General features: G+C 47.1%; 6 protein-coding genes across 6 annotated transcripts; 3 read left to right on the top strand and 3 right to left on the bottom strand.

The window, feature by feature from the left end:
• Positions 1–436: 436 nt before the first annotated feature.
• On the bottom strand, positions 437–2,770 carry N7508_010472 (putative protein kinase; the record flags this gene model as incomplete). The annotated part of the gene is made up of 1 exon (XM_058468532.1): positions 437–2,770. One exon carries the CDS (start codon positions 2,768–2,770, stop codon positions 437–439), a length of 2,334 nt encoding a protein of 777 aa, XP_058316378.1.
• Positions 2,771–3,617: 847 nt separating this feature from the next.
• N7508_010471 (DNA-directed DNA polymerase delta POL3) lies at positions 3,618–7,033 on the top strand (the record flags this gene model as incomplete). Its single annotated transcript, XM_058468531.1, has 3 exons — positions 3,618–4,001; positions 4,055–6,234; positions 6,289–7,033. The coding sequence occupies 3 exons, from the start codon at positions 3,618–3,620 to the stop codon at positions 7,031–7,033; spliced, it is 3,309 nt and encodes a 1,102-aa protein (XP_058316377.1).
• Positions 7,034–7,363: 330 nt separating this feature from the next.
• Positions 7,364–8,360, top strand: N7508_010470 (uncharacterized protein; the record flags this gene model as incomplete). Its single annotated transcript, XM_058468530.1, has 4 exons — positions 7,364–7,444; positions 7,576–7,737; positions 7,799–7,805; positions 7,897–8,360. The coding sequence occupies 4 exons, from the start codon at positions 7,364–7,366 to the stop codon at positions 8,358–8,360; spliced, it is 714 nt and encodes a 237-aa protein (XP_058316376.1).
• Positions 8,361–9,903: 1,543 nt separating this feature from the next.
• N7508_010469 (aldo/keto reductase) lies at positions 9,904–11,143 on the top strand (the record flags this gene model as incomplete). Its single annotated transcript, XM_058468529.1, has 4 exons — positions 9,904–9,917; positions 10,015–10,165; positions 10,219–10,578; positions 10,637–11,143. 4 exons carry the CDS (start codon positions 9,904–9,906, stop codon positions 11,141–11,143), a joined length of 1,032 nt encoding a protein of 343 aa, XP_058316375.1.
• A 2,332-nt stretch (positions 11,144–13,475) lies between these two features.
• Positions 13,476–17,425, bottom strand: N7508_010468 (uncharacterized protein; the record flags this gene model as incomplete). Its single annotated transcript, XM_058468528.1, has 7 exons — positions 13,476–13,831; positions 13,879–14,588; positions 14,648–14,687; positions 14,743–15,018; positions 15,081–15,456; positions 15,789–15,999; positions 16,071–17,425. 7 exons carry the CDS (start codon positions 17,423–17,425, stop codon positions 13,476–13,478), a joined length of 3,324 nt encoding a protein of 1,107 aa, XP_058316374.1.
• Positions 17,426–18,656: 1,231 nt separating this feature from the next.
• N7508_010467 (uncharacterized protein) lies at positions 18,657–19,498 on the bottom strand (the record flags this gene model as incomplete). Its single annotated transcript, XM_058468527.1, has 4 exons — positions 18,657–19,186; positions 19,237–19,314; positions 19,368–19,386; positions 19,463–19,498. The coding sequence occupies 4 exons, from the start codon at positions 19,496–19,498 to the stop codon at positions 18,657–18,659; spliced, it is 663 nt and encodes a 220-aa protein (XP_058316373.1).
• Between the last annotated feature and the right edge of the window lie 646 nt (positions 19,499–20,144).

Below are 20,144 nucleotides of genomic sequence, written 5' to 3'. Positions count from 1 at the left end.
CTCAAAGCTTGTTCATGTCCGGGCCTTAGCGCATTATCACACGCATATTCAGCTTCGTTGCCTACACGGGGAGTGTAAGCTGATTGCTTTTGGTGGGGAGATAGTGAGACATTGCCCGAGAATGTGGATTGGGGCGCATTATTGGGGAATGTTTCAGTGAGAGGTACATGCGTCGAGGTTTTGACCGAGACATGGCTGTCATATCTGTGACCTCACTCGATGTGGGAAAGGGTTGTGGGGAGTGGGGAGAGCAAGCTCAACGACGAGTCTTAGATTTCTCAAGTCGACTCGATCATTATACTAACTGGGATAGCGTTATGTCCGCCTAATTACTTACTATTCTTAGGCCCGCACATTAGTTTCTATGAACTGTGCAAAGGGGAGTCAGGTATTTCTATTTAGGTATATCGTTACTATTAAATTCCTCCACTGTTATTCATTCATTCGCCTCCAGTCGACGCACTGCCTTCTTCATCTTCCGCAGGTGTTCTTTCACCTGTTGACAAGTCCAGCGTTGTTGAGACCGGGGTTCTAGCATGCCCTTCATACAAGTCATTAGAGAATCTGCGACCGAGATTCCATCGTCCAAGACCACTGAGCCATGATTAACCTTTTCGGCGAAATCCGCCGGGAAGATCGTGCGCTCGGATGGATCTTGGCCTAATCCGCGAGTGAGATCGTTGAGAACGAATTGTCGTTCCATCTTTGTGTTCAATCGGTATAGAGTTTCGAAAAAGATGACTCCGAGCGCGTAGACATCGAGCTTCTCGTCGATCCTGTACTCGTCAAAGTAGTCCGCTGGGGAGTTTGGATCACTTTCTGTGCCCGATACATTTGCTGGTGGACGATAGAACTCTGTTCCGACGACTTTTTGGATGTTGGGACCCTCTCGGAAGGGCGTGACCGTGCCGTGGGAAGCCTCGTTGAGGTGAGAGATATCTGCCACGAGACCAAAATCTCCGATTCGAGGACGGCAAAATTGAATTGGAGATTCCTGCCCAGAACTGCATGCGTCGCATGTATCTACCGTGCTGTTCTCCGGTGCACATAGGAAGATATTGGCAGGCTTCAAGTCACGATGAACAATATCTTTCGAGTGGAGATACTCGACACCCGAAACGATGTCCAGCATGAGTTTCAAAGAAGGTAGAAGATGGAAGCAGTGGCGGCGAGGAGGTGAGTTTTCATCGTATCTCAGAGGGGCTTGTGAGTTCAGATACGAGCCCAATGAGATAGGATGGAGCGACATCTGGATGTGGAGGATAACCGCAGGCGGTTGCTGACCAGGTCGGTAGCGGGGTTGAACTTGAAGTTTGGACTGATCTTGACTGAGACCTCCATCAGTGAAAATATCATCCGTTTCTCCGAAGCTCGACGTATTATCGAATGTGCGAGGGATCGACTCAATCTCCTCGTCGTCCTCGTCCAAGTCTCTTCGCGAGCTTTTCTTTGACTGACGGGAAGAGCCTGTGGCGTGACTGTCCCATCGCCGAATGCTCTCGGAGAAGCTGTGATCTTCGGGTAGAGAACTAGAATGAGAGTCGTTGTTTGAGCTTTCAGAATTACCAAACACAATCCCCATGCTTGGTTCATTGGGGCTACCGGGAGAGGGTAAATTGCTTTGTGTGCGCTCATAATCTGTGTGAAGTGGATGCGGATCGGCAGGAGGAGGGTGTGAATGATGGGCCTGTTCAACCCATGCGCCGTAATATCGGACAATATTCGTATGTTCGAGTCGTGCCAGGGTTCGAATCTCTTTCATGATGACTTCCAGCTGATTTTGACCCCCGTATTGCAGCTGGTCTAGTCGTTTTTGACTGAGCGGGATTTTCTTGACTGCATAGTCTTGTCCGTCGATGTGATTTGTAACATGGTACACTTCACCAAAAGATCCGCGTCCCAATACTTTGAGTTCACTGAACTCGACAGAATATCTTGATAAATGATTATAGGGAGGGACGTTTGGCGAATTGAATAGCGGAACTCCAACAGGAGAGCTGCCAAAGAGAGGTATAGAAGGATGAGGGAGATTTGGTGCCCCATTAGGGACGGCAGAAAGGTAATCAACTTTGCTTGCAGAAGGAATTTGCCTCCCAAAACCTGCATTTGTACCAGTATCCTGCCAAAAGGTTGAGGGACTCTCTGCATTCTCAAGGCCGGACCTATGCATTGAGGACTTCGTGATCAATGATAGGTTGTCTCCTGCCCCAATAGTTGGAGACCGTACACGGGGGTCATTGAGGTTCATATCATCGAGAGCAGAGATGCCGAGCAAATCAAGGTTATCACGATAGCTTTGCCGAGTTGGTCCCAACTCTTCCTTGTCAATGCCGTCTGCCAAGACACCATGAGCGGACAAGAACTGTGATTTGTATTTGTACAATTGCTTGCCAAGATATTTTGCTTCGGGACTATGTCGGCTGTAGGCATGGCCAGAGCCTCGCTGGGCATTCAAGATGTCTGCCGCTCGACTTTGACAGTAAAACTCTAATAGGGCAGCCGTCATGACATTTGAGTGACGGTCAATGTTGACATCAAGTGCATCCGGAGGCAGCGAGGAAACATCATCGAATGAGAGCGAGGAGCCGACATCTTCTGTAGATTCTGATGCTTCCGTGGAGTGCTTGGTTGACTTTCCCTTCTGGGAGCTTTTGGTCTGGCCTCTTGGGGAGTGACGAGGAGTCGAGGACCCGGAAACCTGGAGTTGGCATTCTTCGGAGGCAGAATCAGAGTCTGATGAAGATTCCGCCGCTGACCGGAACATGGACATATTGATAGCTGATGCAGAAAGAAAGGAACGACTCAATTCAGTGCTGTGCAAGTGCCATAAGAGAAAGGAATTCGAGTCTAATTCAATATGGAATCAAAGAAGACCTTTGAATCTTTGAACATGGACAAAGATCGACGTGCTTTAAAGAATGCGGCTGCCGTTGCTTTTGAAGGTTGGGCATGTGCCCCGCAGTCAAATTGGAGCGTCTTCGTGAATACAAAGCAGTCCCAGATGGCGCAGTGGATAAAGCAACAAAAGAGAATGAGATGTCCGAGAATAGGTCTCAAGATGCCACGTTGGGCTTTGGATCAAATGTAAACATATCAAGACCCTAGAGGGGTTTACTCAGGCTTCCATGAGATTCCAAACTGTCTTGCGCAGGGCGTGGGTCTTGTGCTTGGCCCACCGCGTTGTACATGAGCGAGAAGGCGTTTCTCTATAGAAACACACCTGTTGCCAAAGAAGACACGAAGTTCAAAAGATGTTAGGACGTGCCAAGCCGAAGGAGGCGACAAAAAGTCATCCATTTCTGCCGGCGGAACAGAACTATATAAGTTGAGGCTACCACAGGCCGTGATATATGGTAAATATTCAGAGAAATCACGCTAGACTAGCAAAATATCGTTAAATATTCAAATTCTAAACAAAAGAAGTGAAATGATGCTTTTCGCTCGGCCAATCACGTCCGTCCAAATTTCGCGAATTTCCCATTTAGCTTATCTTGTATCACACGTGACCACACGCGTAAACGTCACGTCCAAAGCGCGACGGCGCGACCTTCTCTAGTTTGTGTTACTTTCCCCCAACCCACCTTGGTCATTCATTGCTGTCGCAGTGGGTTTCAACCATGCCAGAAGCTATCATGCCACCCTCCAAGCGGGTGCTGGTGGACGCCACCAACAATGTCGGTCTCTCGAAGTCTGCCAGCGTGCTTAAGAAGCGGAAGCTCGACAATGAGGGCCCTGTACAACTTCCTTCTTCACAGGCTGCTCGGAGGAAGATCGGCTCCACTCAACCCCAGAAGAGTCAATTCGAGGAGGAGGTCCTGGAAAAGCTCACCCAAGACATCGGCAATCTAAAAGAAAACAACTCCGAGAAGGATCAACAATGGGAGCGTCCCCCGTTGGGTGAATTCGACCCAAAAACACAAAACATCTGCTTCCAACAAATTGATGCAGAGGAATCAACACTGGCAGGCAGGCCTGCGATTCGGCTTTTCGGTGTCACTGAGGTAATATCGTCCGCTTCTTTTGGCTTTGCCTGGCAACTGACATTCGAATATAGGTCGGACAATCCGTATGCCTTCACGTCACCGGATTCCAACATTACCTCTACATTGCTGCTCCCGTCGGCTTCACTAAAGATGACTGTATCCCATACAAAGGATTCTTGGAGACGAAGCTCGGCCAACAGATGCCTGTCATCGCAAATGTTGAGCTCACAATGCGCGAAAACATATACGGATTCCAAGGGAACCAGAAGAGCTGGTATATAAAGATCACAGTCACCGAACCAAGAAACGCCGCGAGGTTGCGAAGTGCGCTGGAGTCCGGCAGTGGAAGCATGAACTACAAGGGAATGTGGAGCAGTGCAGATGGGATCCTTACGTTTGACAATATCCAATATCTCCTACGATTCATGATCGACACTGGGTTGGCCGGAATGGCTTGGGTCGAAGCATTGGCTGGAAAGTACCGCCTTCTCCCCAGGAGTGAAGCCTTGTCGACCTGCCAGATTGAAGCCGCCGTCGACTATCATGACATGATTGCTCACGCACCCAATGGAGAATGGGCGAAAATGGCGCCCCTCCGCATTCTTTCCTTCGATATCGAGTGTGCTGGTCGAAAGGGCATCTTTCCGGAGCCCAACATGGACCCGGTTATCCAAATCGCCAACGTTGTGACTCGATACGGAGAGTCGAAGCCTTTTATCAGAAACGTTTTCGTCCTCGATACATGTAGTTTGATTGTCAACACGCAACTCCTAGAATTCCAAAAGGAGGAAAAGATGCTCGACGCGTGGCAGGAATTCGTACAGAAGGTCGACCCCGATGTAATCATCGGATACAACATTGCAAACTTCGATTTTCCCTATCTACTGGATCGTGCCAAACATTTGAAGTGCACCAATTTCCCATACTGGACCCGACTGAAGGGAATGAAGACGGAAGCCAAGGATGCCAACTTCTCCAGTAAGCAGATGGGCAACCGTGACACGAAGGCAACGAATACGAATGGCAGAATTCAACTCGATCTACTTCAATTGGTTCAGAGAGATCACCAGTTGAGAAGTTACACCCTTAATTCTGTATCCTATGAGTTTTTGAAAGAGCAAAAGGAAGACGTTCATCACACCATGATTACCGAGCTGTTTAACGGAACACCCGATTCAAGGCGACGTCTGGCAGTCTACTGTTTGAAGGATGCATACCTACCACAGCGACTAATGGACAAATTGATGTGTTTGGTGAATTACACAGAAATGGCAAGGGTAACGGGTGTTCCCTTCAATTTCCTTCTGTCTCGAGGACAACAAGTGAAGTTCATCAGTCAGCTTTTCCGCAAAGCGCGTGAGCAGCAACTTGTTATCCCCAATTCAAAGCCCCAAGACGAACAGGACTACGAAGGTGCTACCGTCATTGAACCAGAACGAGGATATTATGGTGTTCCAGTTGCCACACTTGATTTCGCATCCCTGTATCCATCGATTATTCAAGCACACAACCTCTGTTACACGACCCTGCTTAATAAGAGTAGTGTTGAGAAATTGAAATTTGTGAAAGATGAGGACTACATCGTCACCCCCAACGGAGACATGTTCTGCACAACAAAGGTCCGCAAGGGTCTTTTGTCCCAGATTCTTGAGGAACTTTTATCAGCAAGAAAGCGTGCGAAGAAGGAATTGGCCACCGAGACAGACTCGTTCAAGAAGGCGGTTCTGAACGGTCGTCAGCTGGCTCTGAAAATCAGTGCTAACAGTGTCTACGGTCTTACTGGTGCCACAGTTGGCAAATTGCCCTGTCTGCCCATTGCTAGTAGTACTACAAGTTACGGTCGTCAGATGATTGAGAAGACAAAGCAAGAAGTGGAGGCACGCTACACGATTGCCAACGGATACTCCCACGATGCTCAAGTTATCTATGGTGATACTGATTCCGTCATGGTCAAATTCGGTGTCACCGAGCTCGAAGACGCGATGAAGCTTGGCCAGGAAGCTGCCGACTACGTCTCGTCCAAGTTCATCAAGCCAATCAAGCTTGAGTTTGAGAAGGTTTATTTCCCTTATCTTTTGATCAACAAGAAGCGATATGCCGGACTATACTGGACGAGAGCCGACAAGCATGATAAGATGGATACCAAAGGTATTGAGACTGTGCGACGTGACAATTGCTTGATGGTCCAGAATGTTATTGAAACCGTCTTGAACAAGATCTTGATTGATCGAGATATCGATGGAGCTCAAGAGTAAGTGATGGCCCGAACCATACATTCCACGCAACATACTAACATAACATGCAGCTATGTCAAAGCCACCATCTCAGACCTCCTCCAAAACAAGATCGATATGTCTAAGCTCGTCATCACAAAGGCGCTGTCCAAGCGTAAAGAAGACTACGCCGGCAAACAAGCTCACGTCGAACTTGCTGAGCGCATGCACAAGCGTGATGCGGGTTCTGCGCCAACCCTTGGTGACCGTGTCGCCTACGTCATGATCAAGGGTGCCAGTGACTCAAAAGGCTATGAACGAGCAGAAGATCCTATTTTCGTCCTGGAGAACAATATTCCTATTGACACGAAGTATTATCTCGACAACCAACTTGCCAACCCCCTGGGTCGTATCTTCGAACCCATACTGGGTGAAAAGAAGGCTGGTCAGCTACTCACTGGCGAGCACACCCGGTCTATCTCAAAGGCAGCATCAAGTCTGGGTGGTTTGATGAAGTTCGCTAAAAAGACACAGACTTGCATGGGATGCAAAAAACCGCTTTCTAGCAAGGAAGAGATGGACGGCGCTGTCTGTGTAAACTGCCGTCCTCGTCTCGGAGAACTCTACACAAAGAGTCTGACCAAGGTATCCGACCTGGAAGTCCGATTTGGCCGCCTGTGGACTCAATGCCAGCGCTGCCAAGGCAGTCTTCACTGTGAGGTCATCTGCTCGTCCCGTGACTGTCCGATTTTCTACATGCGCATGAAAGCCAAGAAAGATGTCGAGGATGCACAGAGTGACCTGTCACGATTTGACAACGACGCCGGCGCCTGGTAGTTGTGTTATTGATTGTATGATTATCGTCGGAATATCTGATCCTTTTGGTGAAATGGGTTGTCATGGGCATGAATGGCGTTGGAGTTTCACAAGCAGTGTACAATGAGATTGAATAATAATGCATGAGCAAAATGGATTGGTAAAATTTTAAGACTATATGCACAGTCTAATGAATGATCTTTGTATCTATAGACCCCTGTTCAATAAGTAGCACTTAACTTACATGTCGTACACTTAAAGCTCACAAGGCGCGATCTAAGCCGAACTCTTTGGCGCGGAGAAGGTCCATCCGCCGATCCCTGCAATTTCTCCAACTCCAAATCCAACACCATGAATTCCGACAGCAACAACAATGGCCCTGGCGCCAATCCAGGCTTATATGCTGCGCATGGCCCGATCATTTGGAATGAGGTACGTCTTGTTTGCTGTGCCCGAACAAGCTGTCGCGGCGCGAGAACTTCGCCCCGAGACTTGAGAGAGCAAGAACAGCCTTTTCGAGCGAGGCAGAGATGGAGCTGACCCGGTCCTTATTGCGCAAATAGGTCTTCACTCGCCATGAAGTTGTCCTTTCCTCGCACCTCGACATGTTGATCCAGGTGAAAGCGCATACCGCAACAGAGAGCGAGGCATTCCAGGCAGTGACGTCGATGGTGAACAAGACCGTCCAGGCGATGAACCAAACGAAGCTGGCCAGAAAGAACATGGTAAGTGCATTCCGGCATGGCGATTTCCTCTCAAGCTCACGACTGACAATTCTCCCTACAGATGAACAGTAAGTCCCGACAACCTCGACCCCGAAATTTGACCCCGCAAGACGCGCCCACCTCAAAGCCGTAACAGGCAAGAAACTAACACAGATCCAGAAAACAACTCCTCAAGCTCCTCCTCGAGATCAACACCGCAGACACAACAAGACACAGCAGCAAACACGCGCAAGAAGCGTCGTCGAAGCTCCCAGAAAGAAACAATTTGTCCAAATACCGAAACCCCACCCCGAGACCCTTCTACAGACGAAGCGCGCTCCTCAAAACGATACCGCGATGTCTCACAGCCGTCTGAGGGCGATGAGGGAGACGTCACGTCTACGTCACTTGGCACAGAGGATATCTCGGCTGAGGTCCAGCGCAGACTTAAGATTAAGGAGGAACAGCGTCGCAAGAAGGATAATCCCAAGCGTGACAAGCGGAAGAGGGATAGTCTTGCGTCAAATGAGGCTACTTCGCCTGTTGTGCTTCGCCCGAAGAAGAAGCGCGTGCGCGTGGAGAATGAGCGGAAGAGGGGTGGTGAGGTGGGGGATGAGGCTGATTCGAGGAAGAGAAGACGGTAGTTGAGTCTTGAAGCTGGCTGTGTGGACCTTGTGGTCTTTCCATTCCGATCCCTGCGTCCTGGCCTGAGTTCGATGGGCGTGGTGGGCTGCTGGTGTACTAGCTACCTACACTGTATTATATCGTGCATCTTTAGCGAAAAAGCGAGCGTAACTACATTCAACAAAGCATTTGGATGCTTGAATGAGATTACTCTTGCTGACTACACTGGTTGTTGCGTTTTCTTTGGTTTGACCTGTTGACCTGGCAAGTCAAGCAAAGCAAAAAACAAAAAACAAAAATACAAACAAAAACATACAATAGTAAGTTTAAGGTCGTGGCCACCTAGCGCCCACGGCTCGGGCATGGGCGGCTCGCCGCTTTATTCAGGGCACTTAGAGCAGACATTCACCCACCTGAATATTCCTCACCCGAACATTCAGTCCGTATAGCAAAAGGTACTTTTTCTATCATGACCAAAAAAACTATAAGTATCCTTCCCCTCTATTTTCGTCTCTCTAGCCTCGCTTTATTACTCTGACCTTGTTTTGTCACGAGCAAGATACGTACGAAGTATAACCCAACGTTGAAATATACAGCCAATATTGTAGATTTCGGGCGTCTGCAACAAGATGCGGAAGCTCTTTGCATTGTGGTGATATGATCCGTGATGTAAGTTACCAAATTACTGACTACATCTTAGATAGCCGAAGCTGCTAAACGTCCAGGATTCTTACGACAGTCATGTCGTTCTAGCTTGCGTCTGATAGAGTTCGAATTCTCTCTTGGTGTTCAATCAAGAAACTCGCTATCTGTGTAAATCTAAGTGCTGTAGCTTATTTGCCCGTGCTATCCATTATTTTTAGGGCGGTTGATATTAAGAGTCGTTCATTTTTCTTGGGTTTCATCATTAATTACTGTATTCGCCATCAACTATGCTCATCCCGCATGGGTTCGCAATTCTGGACCGGAATCTTTTTCTAGTATCCGAAAACAATAGATTCCAAATGATGATCCCCGGTTCAAACGCTCGATTTTAGGCTCGATACATCCAGATGACATCCGTCGGGCGAATGCTTCTTTGAATGAATTTACGGACCTAATCAATTTAGAGACTCAACTTGAAGAAACCAACTCGGATCTTCAAGTAGAGCCAGACCTCCGCCCAAGTATGAGACAGATCGCGGATTTGTTAGCCTTTAATAACTCCGCTATAATTTGGAGCTGCCTTCGATTAACTCCGTTGCACAACATGTGATCAGCAGTGTTGTTATGGCGAAGTGGATTGACAATGAGATTAACTGGTAGATCAAGACTCCTCATTCGCCGTTCCTGTGCAGATTGTTCGAGAGATCATTCAGTATGAGTGGTCGTCCGGACTTACGTCCGTTAACTCCGTCCTAGGTATGTCAGGCTTGCCATCCAGGTAGAATTATTGAGGGAATAAAGAGGTTTCTCGCCCTCACTTTCAACCTGCAGTTTTCTTTCGTCAACGTGTTTCACGACCCTTGAAGCTTCCTAAGTCTACCGCAGTTCTCGCTAACCAGTACTACAATCTCTAGGAAAATGGAATACGCACGGTAAGGTTCTCCGCACCCACCTTGAAGCATTGACCCAAGTGCCTTACAAATATTTTTGAAGATCTAATTGCTGACCTGCAATGACAATATGACACAGGCTGGGGGATTCGGGCCTCAAGGTCTCAAAGGTGATACTGGGTACCATGGGATACGGCGCCCCAGAATGGCAGGGCTGGGTGCTGAATGAAGAAGAATCTCTTCCACTTATTGAACACGCCTACAAGAAAGGCATCAGGACCTGGGATACTGTAAGAAGAGAAATGCGGGAGTGAACACGCGTGTTCTAACAGCTTTTTACCAGGCCGATATGTACTCCTACGGCAAATCCGAAGAAATCGTGGGTAAGGCTCTGAAAAAATACAACATCCCCCGTTCCCGAGTGGTAATTTTGACCAAATGTTTCTTTGGTGTGGACGATCAGGGGAACTTCCCGCCTCCTCTCTCGACTGGGAGACAGAACGCGGGTGATTTCTTGAACCGCGTCGGTCTTTCTCGCAGACACATCTTGGAGGCCGTTGATGCCAGTGTAGAGCGACTGGGAACCTATATTGATGTGCTTCAAATCCACCGACTTGATCGTGAGGTACCACGCGAAGAGATCATGAGGGCGCTGAATGACGTGGTTGAGAGCGGCAAGGTTCGATACATCGGCGCTAGTTCGGTATGCTTCACCCTCAACAATCTGAACAAGCAAGCACTAATACCGTTCTTTCTTGTAGATGGCCGCTTGGGAATTCCAGACCCTACAAAACATTGCCATTCGCAATGGCTGGCACAAGTTTATCTCCATGCAGAACTACCACAATCTCATTGCCCGTGAAGAGGAACGTGAAATGATCCCTTACTGCCTTGACAGCGGCGTATCTCTTATCCCTTGGTCTCCTGTCGCACGTGGAGCCCTCACCAGACCTTGGGCTTCTCGCTCTACCTTGCGCGAAGACACCGATGTTGGGCTAAGTATTGTCGTTCGTGCCAACGAGTCCGAGTCCGACAAAGCTATAATTGACCGTGTGGAAGAATTGGCTGGCAAGAAGGGAATCAGCATGGCACAAGTTGCAATCGCATGGTCACTGAGTCACCCTAGCGAGTACCCTATCGTCGGGCTGAACACTAAGGATCGTATCGATGAGGCTGTTGCGAGTGTCCAGGTCAAGCTGACGCCAGAAGAGATTCAGTACCTTGAAGAACCTTATGTCCCCAAGGCTATCAATCCTGTGGAAAGATAAAATCGTGACGAGTAAAGTCATACGACCGTGATACGAATTCGCTCGTATGCCAAATAGCTTACTGGAAATGATCATATCTCATTCGAGGCTCTGGGTTCATGATAAGTTTGATCAACTTAACTACTGCAATGCTTACTATGGGCATGGTACATGCACAGTTATTGTGGCCTAGATCTTCCTTGCTAAGAAAAACTTCTCATATCGCGCAAAGCAATTAATAAGGTGGCATTCAAGGACGTTTGAAATATTAGGAAACCTTGTCCATATAGCTCCTCCTTCGACCTGTGAACGAATGTCCGGTTCAAGTCTTGCGATGCATCGACAGGTGTTGGAAGTACGAGAGAAATTGCTTGGACGCGAGCATTCTGACACGCTTACCAGTGTCAGTAACATTGGCAATGTGCTTGGCAGCCAAGGGAAATATGCAGAGGCGGAAGTGATGCATCGACGAGATCTGGAAGCGAGTGAGCAAGTGCTTGGACGTGGGCATCCGATACGCTCAGCAGTGTCAGTAACCTTGGCAATGTGCTCTTCATCTAAGGGAAGTATGAAAACGACTTATCAACTGGTATTAGAAGGATATACAAAGATGATTAGACGTAAACATCACATCCCGAAGCAGTGACCAGTCTCGATATTCTTTAGATTTACTGGATCAACACGGGGAACGGGAAGTGGCCTCATAATCCCACACCTGTATCCATAGCATATAGCGTAAAGGTAGCATACATGGAGATATAATGTCTACACTCGGTGGTTTTTCTCACAGCATTGTGTACGCTCATACTGTAGTTTGATACGGCCCTGAAGTACTTTTACTAGAGGTATGTTTCCTTAAAGCAGGCCATCTTCTACTTGCGGACAGGGTTATGACCGAAGGCGACATTGAAGTTAGCCGCAATTTTGATTTAGCCAATCCTGGCTTGGGATTCAATGGGATATGCAAGTGCCAAGAGGCCGCGGTTTCAGCCAGATCGAGGTGAACCAATCACGCTGTATCTGAGCTCAGGTGAGAGAACCAATGTGAGGGTCGCGCGAAGGAGGGTGCGGCAAGAGGGACTTTTCGAACAGATCAAAGCCAAAAACAAAAAAAAACATACAACAGTAAGGATTCGCTAGTGGTCACCCACCTAACTACTAACTTACCGGCGTGTGGCTTAAGTACGGCTGAGCGGACGGGAAGCCCTGTTCTCCACACCCTGTGGTCGTATGTACTTGCTTAAATATTGGAAGGAAATATATCGTAAAATTGATAGCAGTTTTCAGTCACTGCACAATACTGCAGACAGGTTGAGAGGTCCGACATTACCTCAAAATGATTCGGGGCTACAGTTTTGAAGGAACCGATTTGTTCATTTGAAGCTCGCCCAAGGAGGCCTTCGATACCGATACCTTAGAAGAACAAAAGCTCTCAGACTCGATACAACGGCCAACTCCAGATACTTAGTGGCTTACGGACGTGGATTGGACAAACTTTCGCTAAACAAGACACTCGGCATCGAGTGATGCTCATGAGCCATCAGCCTTGCATCGAAACGAGACCAGACACGAAGGCACCCTTTCATCTCTGTTTCCCACCATTGGGGCTTTTTGTAAGGTCTTAATGGGGCTCAGCAAGCGTGATAGAAGATAGCTGGGACAGTTTTTAGTGACGGGGGAGTGTTGAATATTCCGATGACTGAAATCACATGATGGATTGGGAGCATGTGTACAAGTTATATGAGGCTGTCAGCCCACCTGTAACTTACCTGCAACAAGGTCAACTTACAATAAAAACACCGAACCCCCACTTCTCAACACTGCAAACTACGAATGCGAATTCGACTATCTAAAAATGGTACGACTATATATTTGTATGGAACCCTATACCTGTTGGTGCTCATAGGACCGATTAAAATACCGAAAAAGAAGTAGGACGGGGTCCCGAGATCGTAGTCAATCCCGAATCCATTTTGTCTTAGTTGACTATGACGTTGACCGAGATACTTTCTAGCACGAGCGAGTCGCAGCATTTGTGATTTGAATGGGAGTAAGAGGGAATTGAAATAGGTTTTCCAGATGCACACCACAGGAAAATTGGCCAAGGTTCCAAATGCAAGGCCCTTATAAAATTCATAGCTATGGGGATGCATTACAAATTTGGCTTTTTACGTCGGGATGCGAGCCGATACTACTTCCCTGTGGCGGAAGAGGTAAAGCTTCTCGACTTAGGATACCTCCAGGAAATTGCTAGTCCGGGGTCAATACACAAAGGGGTTAGAGAGTCTACGTGTTGAACCAACTAAGAGAACTGGATGTGCAGTACGTATATATTACTGTAAACAGCCGGGGACTACACCTCGCTCCTGATACCAACAGAATGACTCTTGCAATACCCAGCAGCCAACTCTCGCAACAAATGTTTCTGGTGCTTTCCACTCCCAGTTTTGGGGAAATCAAGACATATTCCATCATCCCCACCAACCCAAAAGACAACCTGCGGAGTGCGAGACCACCCCATAGTGAGCATCACCCAATCCTGAATTTCCTGTAGCCCAGGCCTGCAGTTAGAGCCCTCGGAAGCCTTGAGAAAGCAGCCTACCACCTCGCCATATTTGGGATCTGGCGTCCCAATTACACATACTTCTGCAATGGACGGATGAGCGAGCAATCGCTCTTCAATTTCGTTGGGGAAGATATTTTCTCCACCTTTGCTCGTCAGCTTAGCTCTTCCGGGGAGTTAAGACGTAATATACCTCGAATAATGATATCCTTGATCCGTCCCGTGATATGACAATATCCAAGATCATCGATCATCGCCTCGTCACCGGTATGCATCCAAACAACTCCATTTTCGTCTTTCTTCATAACATCATTGGTCCTCTCCTCATCATCTAGATAGCCCCTCTGCAACGCATAACCCGATGAGCAAAGCTCCCCCCTTTGCTTGGTGCCCAATATTTGACCAGCCTTGTTGACAATTCTAGCAGTCGTATAGGGCATGACTCGACCAACAGTCCGAACACGCATCTCGACGGGATCTTCAAAGCTGGACATGAAAGTAACGGGACTGGTCTCAGTCATTCCATACGCGATCAACATCGTCTCAATGCCTAGTTGCTCTTTCAACTTGTTCATGAGAGTTAATGCAACTGTAGATCCTGCAGCCAGGCCTTTGCGTAAAGAGTGGATATTGCGCTTTTGGATCTGATTGGCCTCGAGTTCAGCGATGAACATCGTTGGTACCCCGTAGATTGCTGTGCATTTTTCGGAGACGATTGAATCGAGCACGAGGTTGGCGTCAAAGTGGTCTGAGGGGAACACGATAGTACAGCCGTGGATCAGAGATGCAAGGAAGCCCATCACGAGTCCAAAACAATGGAAAAGTGGTGGTGGACAGCAGATGTTGTCATCTGGTGTTAGTCGGAGATTTTGGCCAACAAAACGTGCATTGTTGAGGATATTACTGATGTTGGATGTTAACGGTTGGAGGGTACATAGTAAGGCATGCAGATCGCAACTCACATATGTGTTAGCATTGATGCCTTTGCTGCGCCTGTTGTACCTATGTCAATGTCAGTATTATCTTGAATACCAAAATTGCAACGTATACCACGAACCAGAAGTAAACTGCAAGCTGGCAATATCTGAAGGCTTGACCGACGCAGCCGCCGCATCATATAAACCATATGACTTAGCAGTCTCAGGAGCAGAGGATAGGAAATCCTCATAATCTTCATTGAAAATAGGCTGCTCAACACAGGGCTTCTTGCCAAAGGTAATGACTCGATCCAAGCCCAATAATGAAGAGCGTGTAGCTGTGGAGCTCAAAAGCTCAATGTGCTCATTCATATTACGAGATCCGATTATGGAAGCAATAAATAGAGCGCGGCATTCTTAACATGGTATCTCAGTTAGCCAAAATTCTCCGTCAACTCGCATACTCACTTTTACTTACTCGTCTTCTCAAGCGCATTGTATAACTCCCATGGTTTGTACGTGGTCTGGAGTACCAAAACAGAACACCCAATCATGGCACCTCCGACGACGACTTCAAGATATTCAAACCGGTTTCCAGCCAAAATAGCAACACAGTCAAATGGTTTAACTCCTGAGTAGAGTAAAGCCCTGGCTACCAATCTGCCACGCTCGGCGAGTCGGGAATAAGAGAGTCTAACACCCTGCCATGGAAAAACAGCGAGATCTTTCAAGCCGAACTTGGTTGCTTGATCATTGACAACATCAGCGACAGTTGTCGTAAGCCAAAGCGGCGAATCAACCGGTCCAGTTACAAGCGCACAGTGAGAGTCCATATCGAGTGTTTTGAAAATTTTCTAAGATAAGAAGTCGGGGACAGCTCTATACAATATTCTGTCGGCGACGAGTGGGGTCGGACAGGCTTATTATTTGCAAATGCGTGGCAGCTGAACAGAAACAAATTCTAGTGGAGTAGCGAAAAGATAAAATAAAGCAATATAGATGCGAGACCAGTCTGGAATCTGCACCAAGCAGGGGCTGAAATCATGCATTTCGCTCATGCAGCGCCCGCGCTAATGAAACTAAGTTTGACGGCGCGTCATCTTGTGCCATACATAATTCGATAAGCTGCACATTTTCAGATTCGTACTCTGCACATGGACGGGGGAATTTGTGATGTATTTCTTACCTGCATGGCTGAACAGTCGGTGAAGCTTTCACGACGCCAGAGTGCTTCGAGCTCCTCGGTTGTTTCAATCCGGTGAGTTTCGTAGGTGGCTGGCGCTGCACCGAAGACTGCAGGCAGAAGTCGATGATCCCATGGCTGGATATCATTATAGGTCTGCTTTTGTCCATGTATCAGTCGCTCGACAGTGTAACCATTGTTGCATATGATGAATCTATGCGATGGTGAAAAATGAGCCACTGTCTATTTTCGGGTACTCGTATGGATTTCAGAGTGGCTGCTTACATTATAGGGTTAAGGCCGTGGCGGATAATGGTGCTCAATTCTTGGCATCCGCACTGGAAGCTGCCATCGCCAATGAAGAGAATGGTGCGTCTATGCTTTTTGTCGGAATCCCGAGCTGCTAGCGCTGCCCCTTCACAAGCCCCTATCGTGTAACCGATGCTTGACCAGAGGTACTGGGCAATGAAAATGGCATCTGCAGGAAGTGTTGTATTCCAGATCCCAAAGCTCGATGTGCCTGTTTCTGTAAGAATGATGTCTCCTTGCTTCAGCCATTTGCTTAGGTTTACCCACAGCCAGTCGTGGGTGATTGGGTGTTGCTTTTTGATAACATACTCAGTGATAAAGGATTGAGACCACAGGCTGGGGATGAAGGAGGCACAGCGTCGCAGGTAAGACATAAGTTCACAACCAGAGCTGAATCTTGATATGTGCTCAGTAGATAATTGCCTGTTCTGAATTTTCCCATCGCTGGTGGGAAAAGACTGTCTTTGATGGCTGATATCAACACAAACTGATGTCTTCATTGAAGTGGTCGTCGTGGGTGGTAAATTTCTACCAAGCTTCGCGCTTAATGCACCCAGGATGCTGTTCACGCAGACCCCTTCAAATATCTCTCCCTTGAACTTGGCCTTCGTCCTTTCGATCTCAATCAACTTTGTCTTATCCACAACCCCTCTGAAACCGGACGTACTGAGGTCCGACTGAATATTGCCGATGGAAATCACCAGATCAACAGATTCCATCAGGTTGAGAACAGATGGACTTGAGCACGAGCCGACGTATAGTCCAGAGAAATATGGGAGGCTTGCATCAACAATACTCAGCCCCGAGGCTGCGGCCAAGATAGGGAGCTCGAGCTGGCGCAGAAACTCGTCAAGCTCTTTTTTTGCGCCGTGTAAAATTCCGTACCCCCCGACGAGTATCACTGGATTGGTTGCACACCGAATCCCGTTGACAATTGCATCTACTAACCGCTCGTGCTCATGACTGTGGTCTGAGGGCATGGTTCGGTTTAACAAAGGCCGATTGCTCAATACATGGTGATCTATCGGAACCTGGACCATGTCACAGTCAATGAAGATAGTCACAGGACGACTCTGGACCCAGCATGTGCGGATTGCTTCGTCAATCAGGGAAGGTGCTGCCTGTGCATTGTTTATATTGACAACCAAACAAGAGACCTTGCGGCTCATTTCTTCAAATACTGTGAAATCTCCGTCACCCAGCGTATGGTGCACACAATGTCTACCCATTTGTGCATTGGTGCCTGGCTTGGCGACAATATGAATAACCGGCACATACTCAGCGAAGGCGCCAGCTATGGCGTTCAATGCGGAGAGCTCTCCAACTCCCATTACTGTCATTAATGCCGAAATTCCATTGACACGTGCATATCCGTCTGCAGCATAGCCTGAATGAATGAATGAAGAAACAAAATTAGTCAATTGTGAAATCAAATGAAATAAAATGAAATCAGTGATGAAGTTATACCGGAGTTGAGCTCATTGCAATTCCCAATCCATGATAGCCCACACCTCTCCACGTAATCCAGAGCTACTAGGTTAAAATCGCCTACTCGTTCAACATTAGTTGCGAGATCAATTTTGTAGTGGAGAGTTCAGATGCTTACCAGGTACTCCATGAATAGACCGGATACCGATTGCTTTGATTTGGATACATAGGTATTCAAAAATATCAATGGTCTGTAATCTGCTTGCTTCCATAGTCATTGATAATTAAGTGATTCTCGAAGGGCTAGTTTTTCTCACAACCAAGAAAATATCCTGTTACTGTTTATGTAGGCAACGCAAAGATACCCCTTACCTCTTGGTGAAAGACCCACAACGGTCAAATTGATCGTTTGATTCTGCGTTCTCTATTTCTAGGCGCTGTTCCAAAATGGGTTCTAATGTAGTATCAAAGGCGGCCTAAGGAATATGCGCAACTCAGCTTATGATGCCTTTACCCGACGTCATCTCGCAAAATATGATGAGTGATGAATTTGGTAACCCAATATTATCCACATCGAGATTTCTCCCTTGCGCTTGTTGTGGCATAGGCGTCGCATGAAAGGACTAGAGCATGCATTAGGTATACACCTAGTGACCATTGCATTACTTGCTGATCACCATTGCCACTAGATGAGACAAAAGCAATTCCGGTACTATCACCCAGCTCAGTACACAGCCGAGATCGGATCTGGATTGGTTCAGAAAAAATCAGAGTTCGGGTCCAGATCGGGTAGAAAAAAAACATGATTTAATGAACATTACCGCGATGCCCAACTGTTTGGCTAGAGAGCCCGATCGTGGTGGGCCATTCGCAATCGTGGACGAAGTAATTTGAAACGACCTGCTTATCTAAGTAAAGTCCAAATGACCAGCGCACTAGTTGCAAATGTGTAGTGAAATTGTAAGAAATTCAAAACCGCAAAGTAATGAGAAATTTTCGAGCCAAGAGGGGGTTGATTAGCAGAGTAGGGCTTCTGCACTGTTTGATGAACCATCAATAGACATGATTAGTGAATAGCTCTGCGATTAACTAACAAAATCAAGTTTTGCAGACCCTATATGACTATTTCATTCATCAATTAAAGCCCTGAGCCCGCGCAATAGCCCTGTTAATAACCTTGGCCGCAGAGATGACATTTTCTGCAGACTTGGGAACTTCGTGGCCCCTCTCATGAACAAACACGGATCTAGTATCCTGATTACATGCCCGGATTGCGAACTCAGCATTTCCTTTCTCTGGATCACACCTGCCCCAAATGTGGGCTGTCGGTATATCAAGAATTCCATCAATAGCGATAGGATCGAAAGGAAGAACAGATTGTCCACTTGAATCATTGCAATCCAGAAGTGGACCGCCATTAGAAAAGAAAATTCCAACTTTGAAAGGCAGCTGCGCAAATTTGTTGCCTTTCTGCTTTTGAATTCTGTTGATCATCCACGACATCACAAACGCGGCCCCCAAACTGAACCCCATGACACCATCGTAGGGACCTTCGGCTTCCAAATAATGCTCAAGATTATTGAAAGCACTGAAACAAGTCTCTGGTCTGGTTGGCGTGTAATAGGTAAATGTGTTCTCGTCGGAAAGCATGAACTCCTTTATATCTATTTCCATGTTAGACTCTCTTCATATGAAAGTTGAAGATGAAGCAGACCTTTATCCATTTCCCAAGGCAATGTTCCGTCGACAAAGTCATAGGTATGGCCATCGCCGAGCTCATATCGAATTGCAGCTTAGAAAAATATTAGCTATGTGCGAATTTGCCGATAAGCTTCCTTCACGCACCAGTTTGCTGCTTAAATGTCTGTACACTCAGATTGTGTCCTGTCAGTGCTTCTGTCTCGAATGTATCCCGGTAAAAAGTAAAGATCAACTCTCACCTCCGAATTGGTACCAATCCCATGAAAGCTATCCATACTATTAGCCCAGTTCTTGAAAAGGCGAATTGGGAGATACTACCATAAAAAGTGCATTTTGAGTCCTCGAGGGCAGTTATGACCAAAGTTTACGGTGAGATGTTGACTTTGTCATTCATTGAAACCTAGAGTATATATAGCGGTACTATCTCAAGTTGAAATTGTGTGGGCTAAAAGTTCGTGTCTCAGAATTAGCACACCTAGGCTGACGTGTCATAAATGATCCATCCCAACAAATAAACAAGTTCTTTGGATAATCGCTGTATAATTTATGTCTCCACTTGATGTGAGGGTGTGGAACTTTATTTTTCTCCTGTGGAATCTGTGAGATATCTTGCTGCATTCCCTGATGGATTCGGCATGATTTATACCACCATCGGGTCGCCACTGGTAGTACACCGACTAATCCGTAGTAGGAATTTGATCATCATGTCTTATATTGCAATTCAAGCAGGCTGATCGAATATGCAAGTCGGCCTAATGGCGCATATTTGCTTTGTCTTCGAATCTCATGCGTGGCGTCATAATCTAGTTAGACATGCATTCCAACTCACCGCCACCTCCAAGAGAATATAGATAATATGTGCGACTTGAGACTAAATAAATCGATAGGCCCTAAGGAAATGGCTTACTCCATAAGTACAAG

Source organism: Penicillium antarcticum (assembly GCF_028974205.1).
Source record: "Penicillium antarcticum strain IBT 31339 chromosome Unknown utg000009l_segment0_segment0, whole genome shotgun sequence".
In the NCBI taxonomy this organism is placed as follows: domain Eukaryota; kingdom Fungi; phylum Ascomycota; class Eurotiomycetes; order Eurotiales; family Aspergillaceae; genus Penicillium; species Penicillium antarcticum.
Note: the sequence above shows the minus strand (reverse complement) of the source record. Positions and strands in the feature narration are given on the sequence as shown.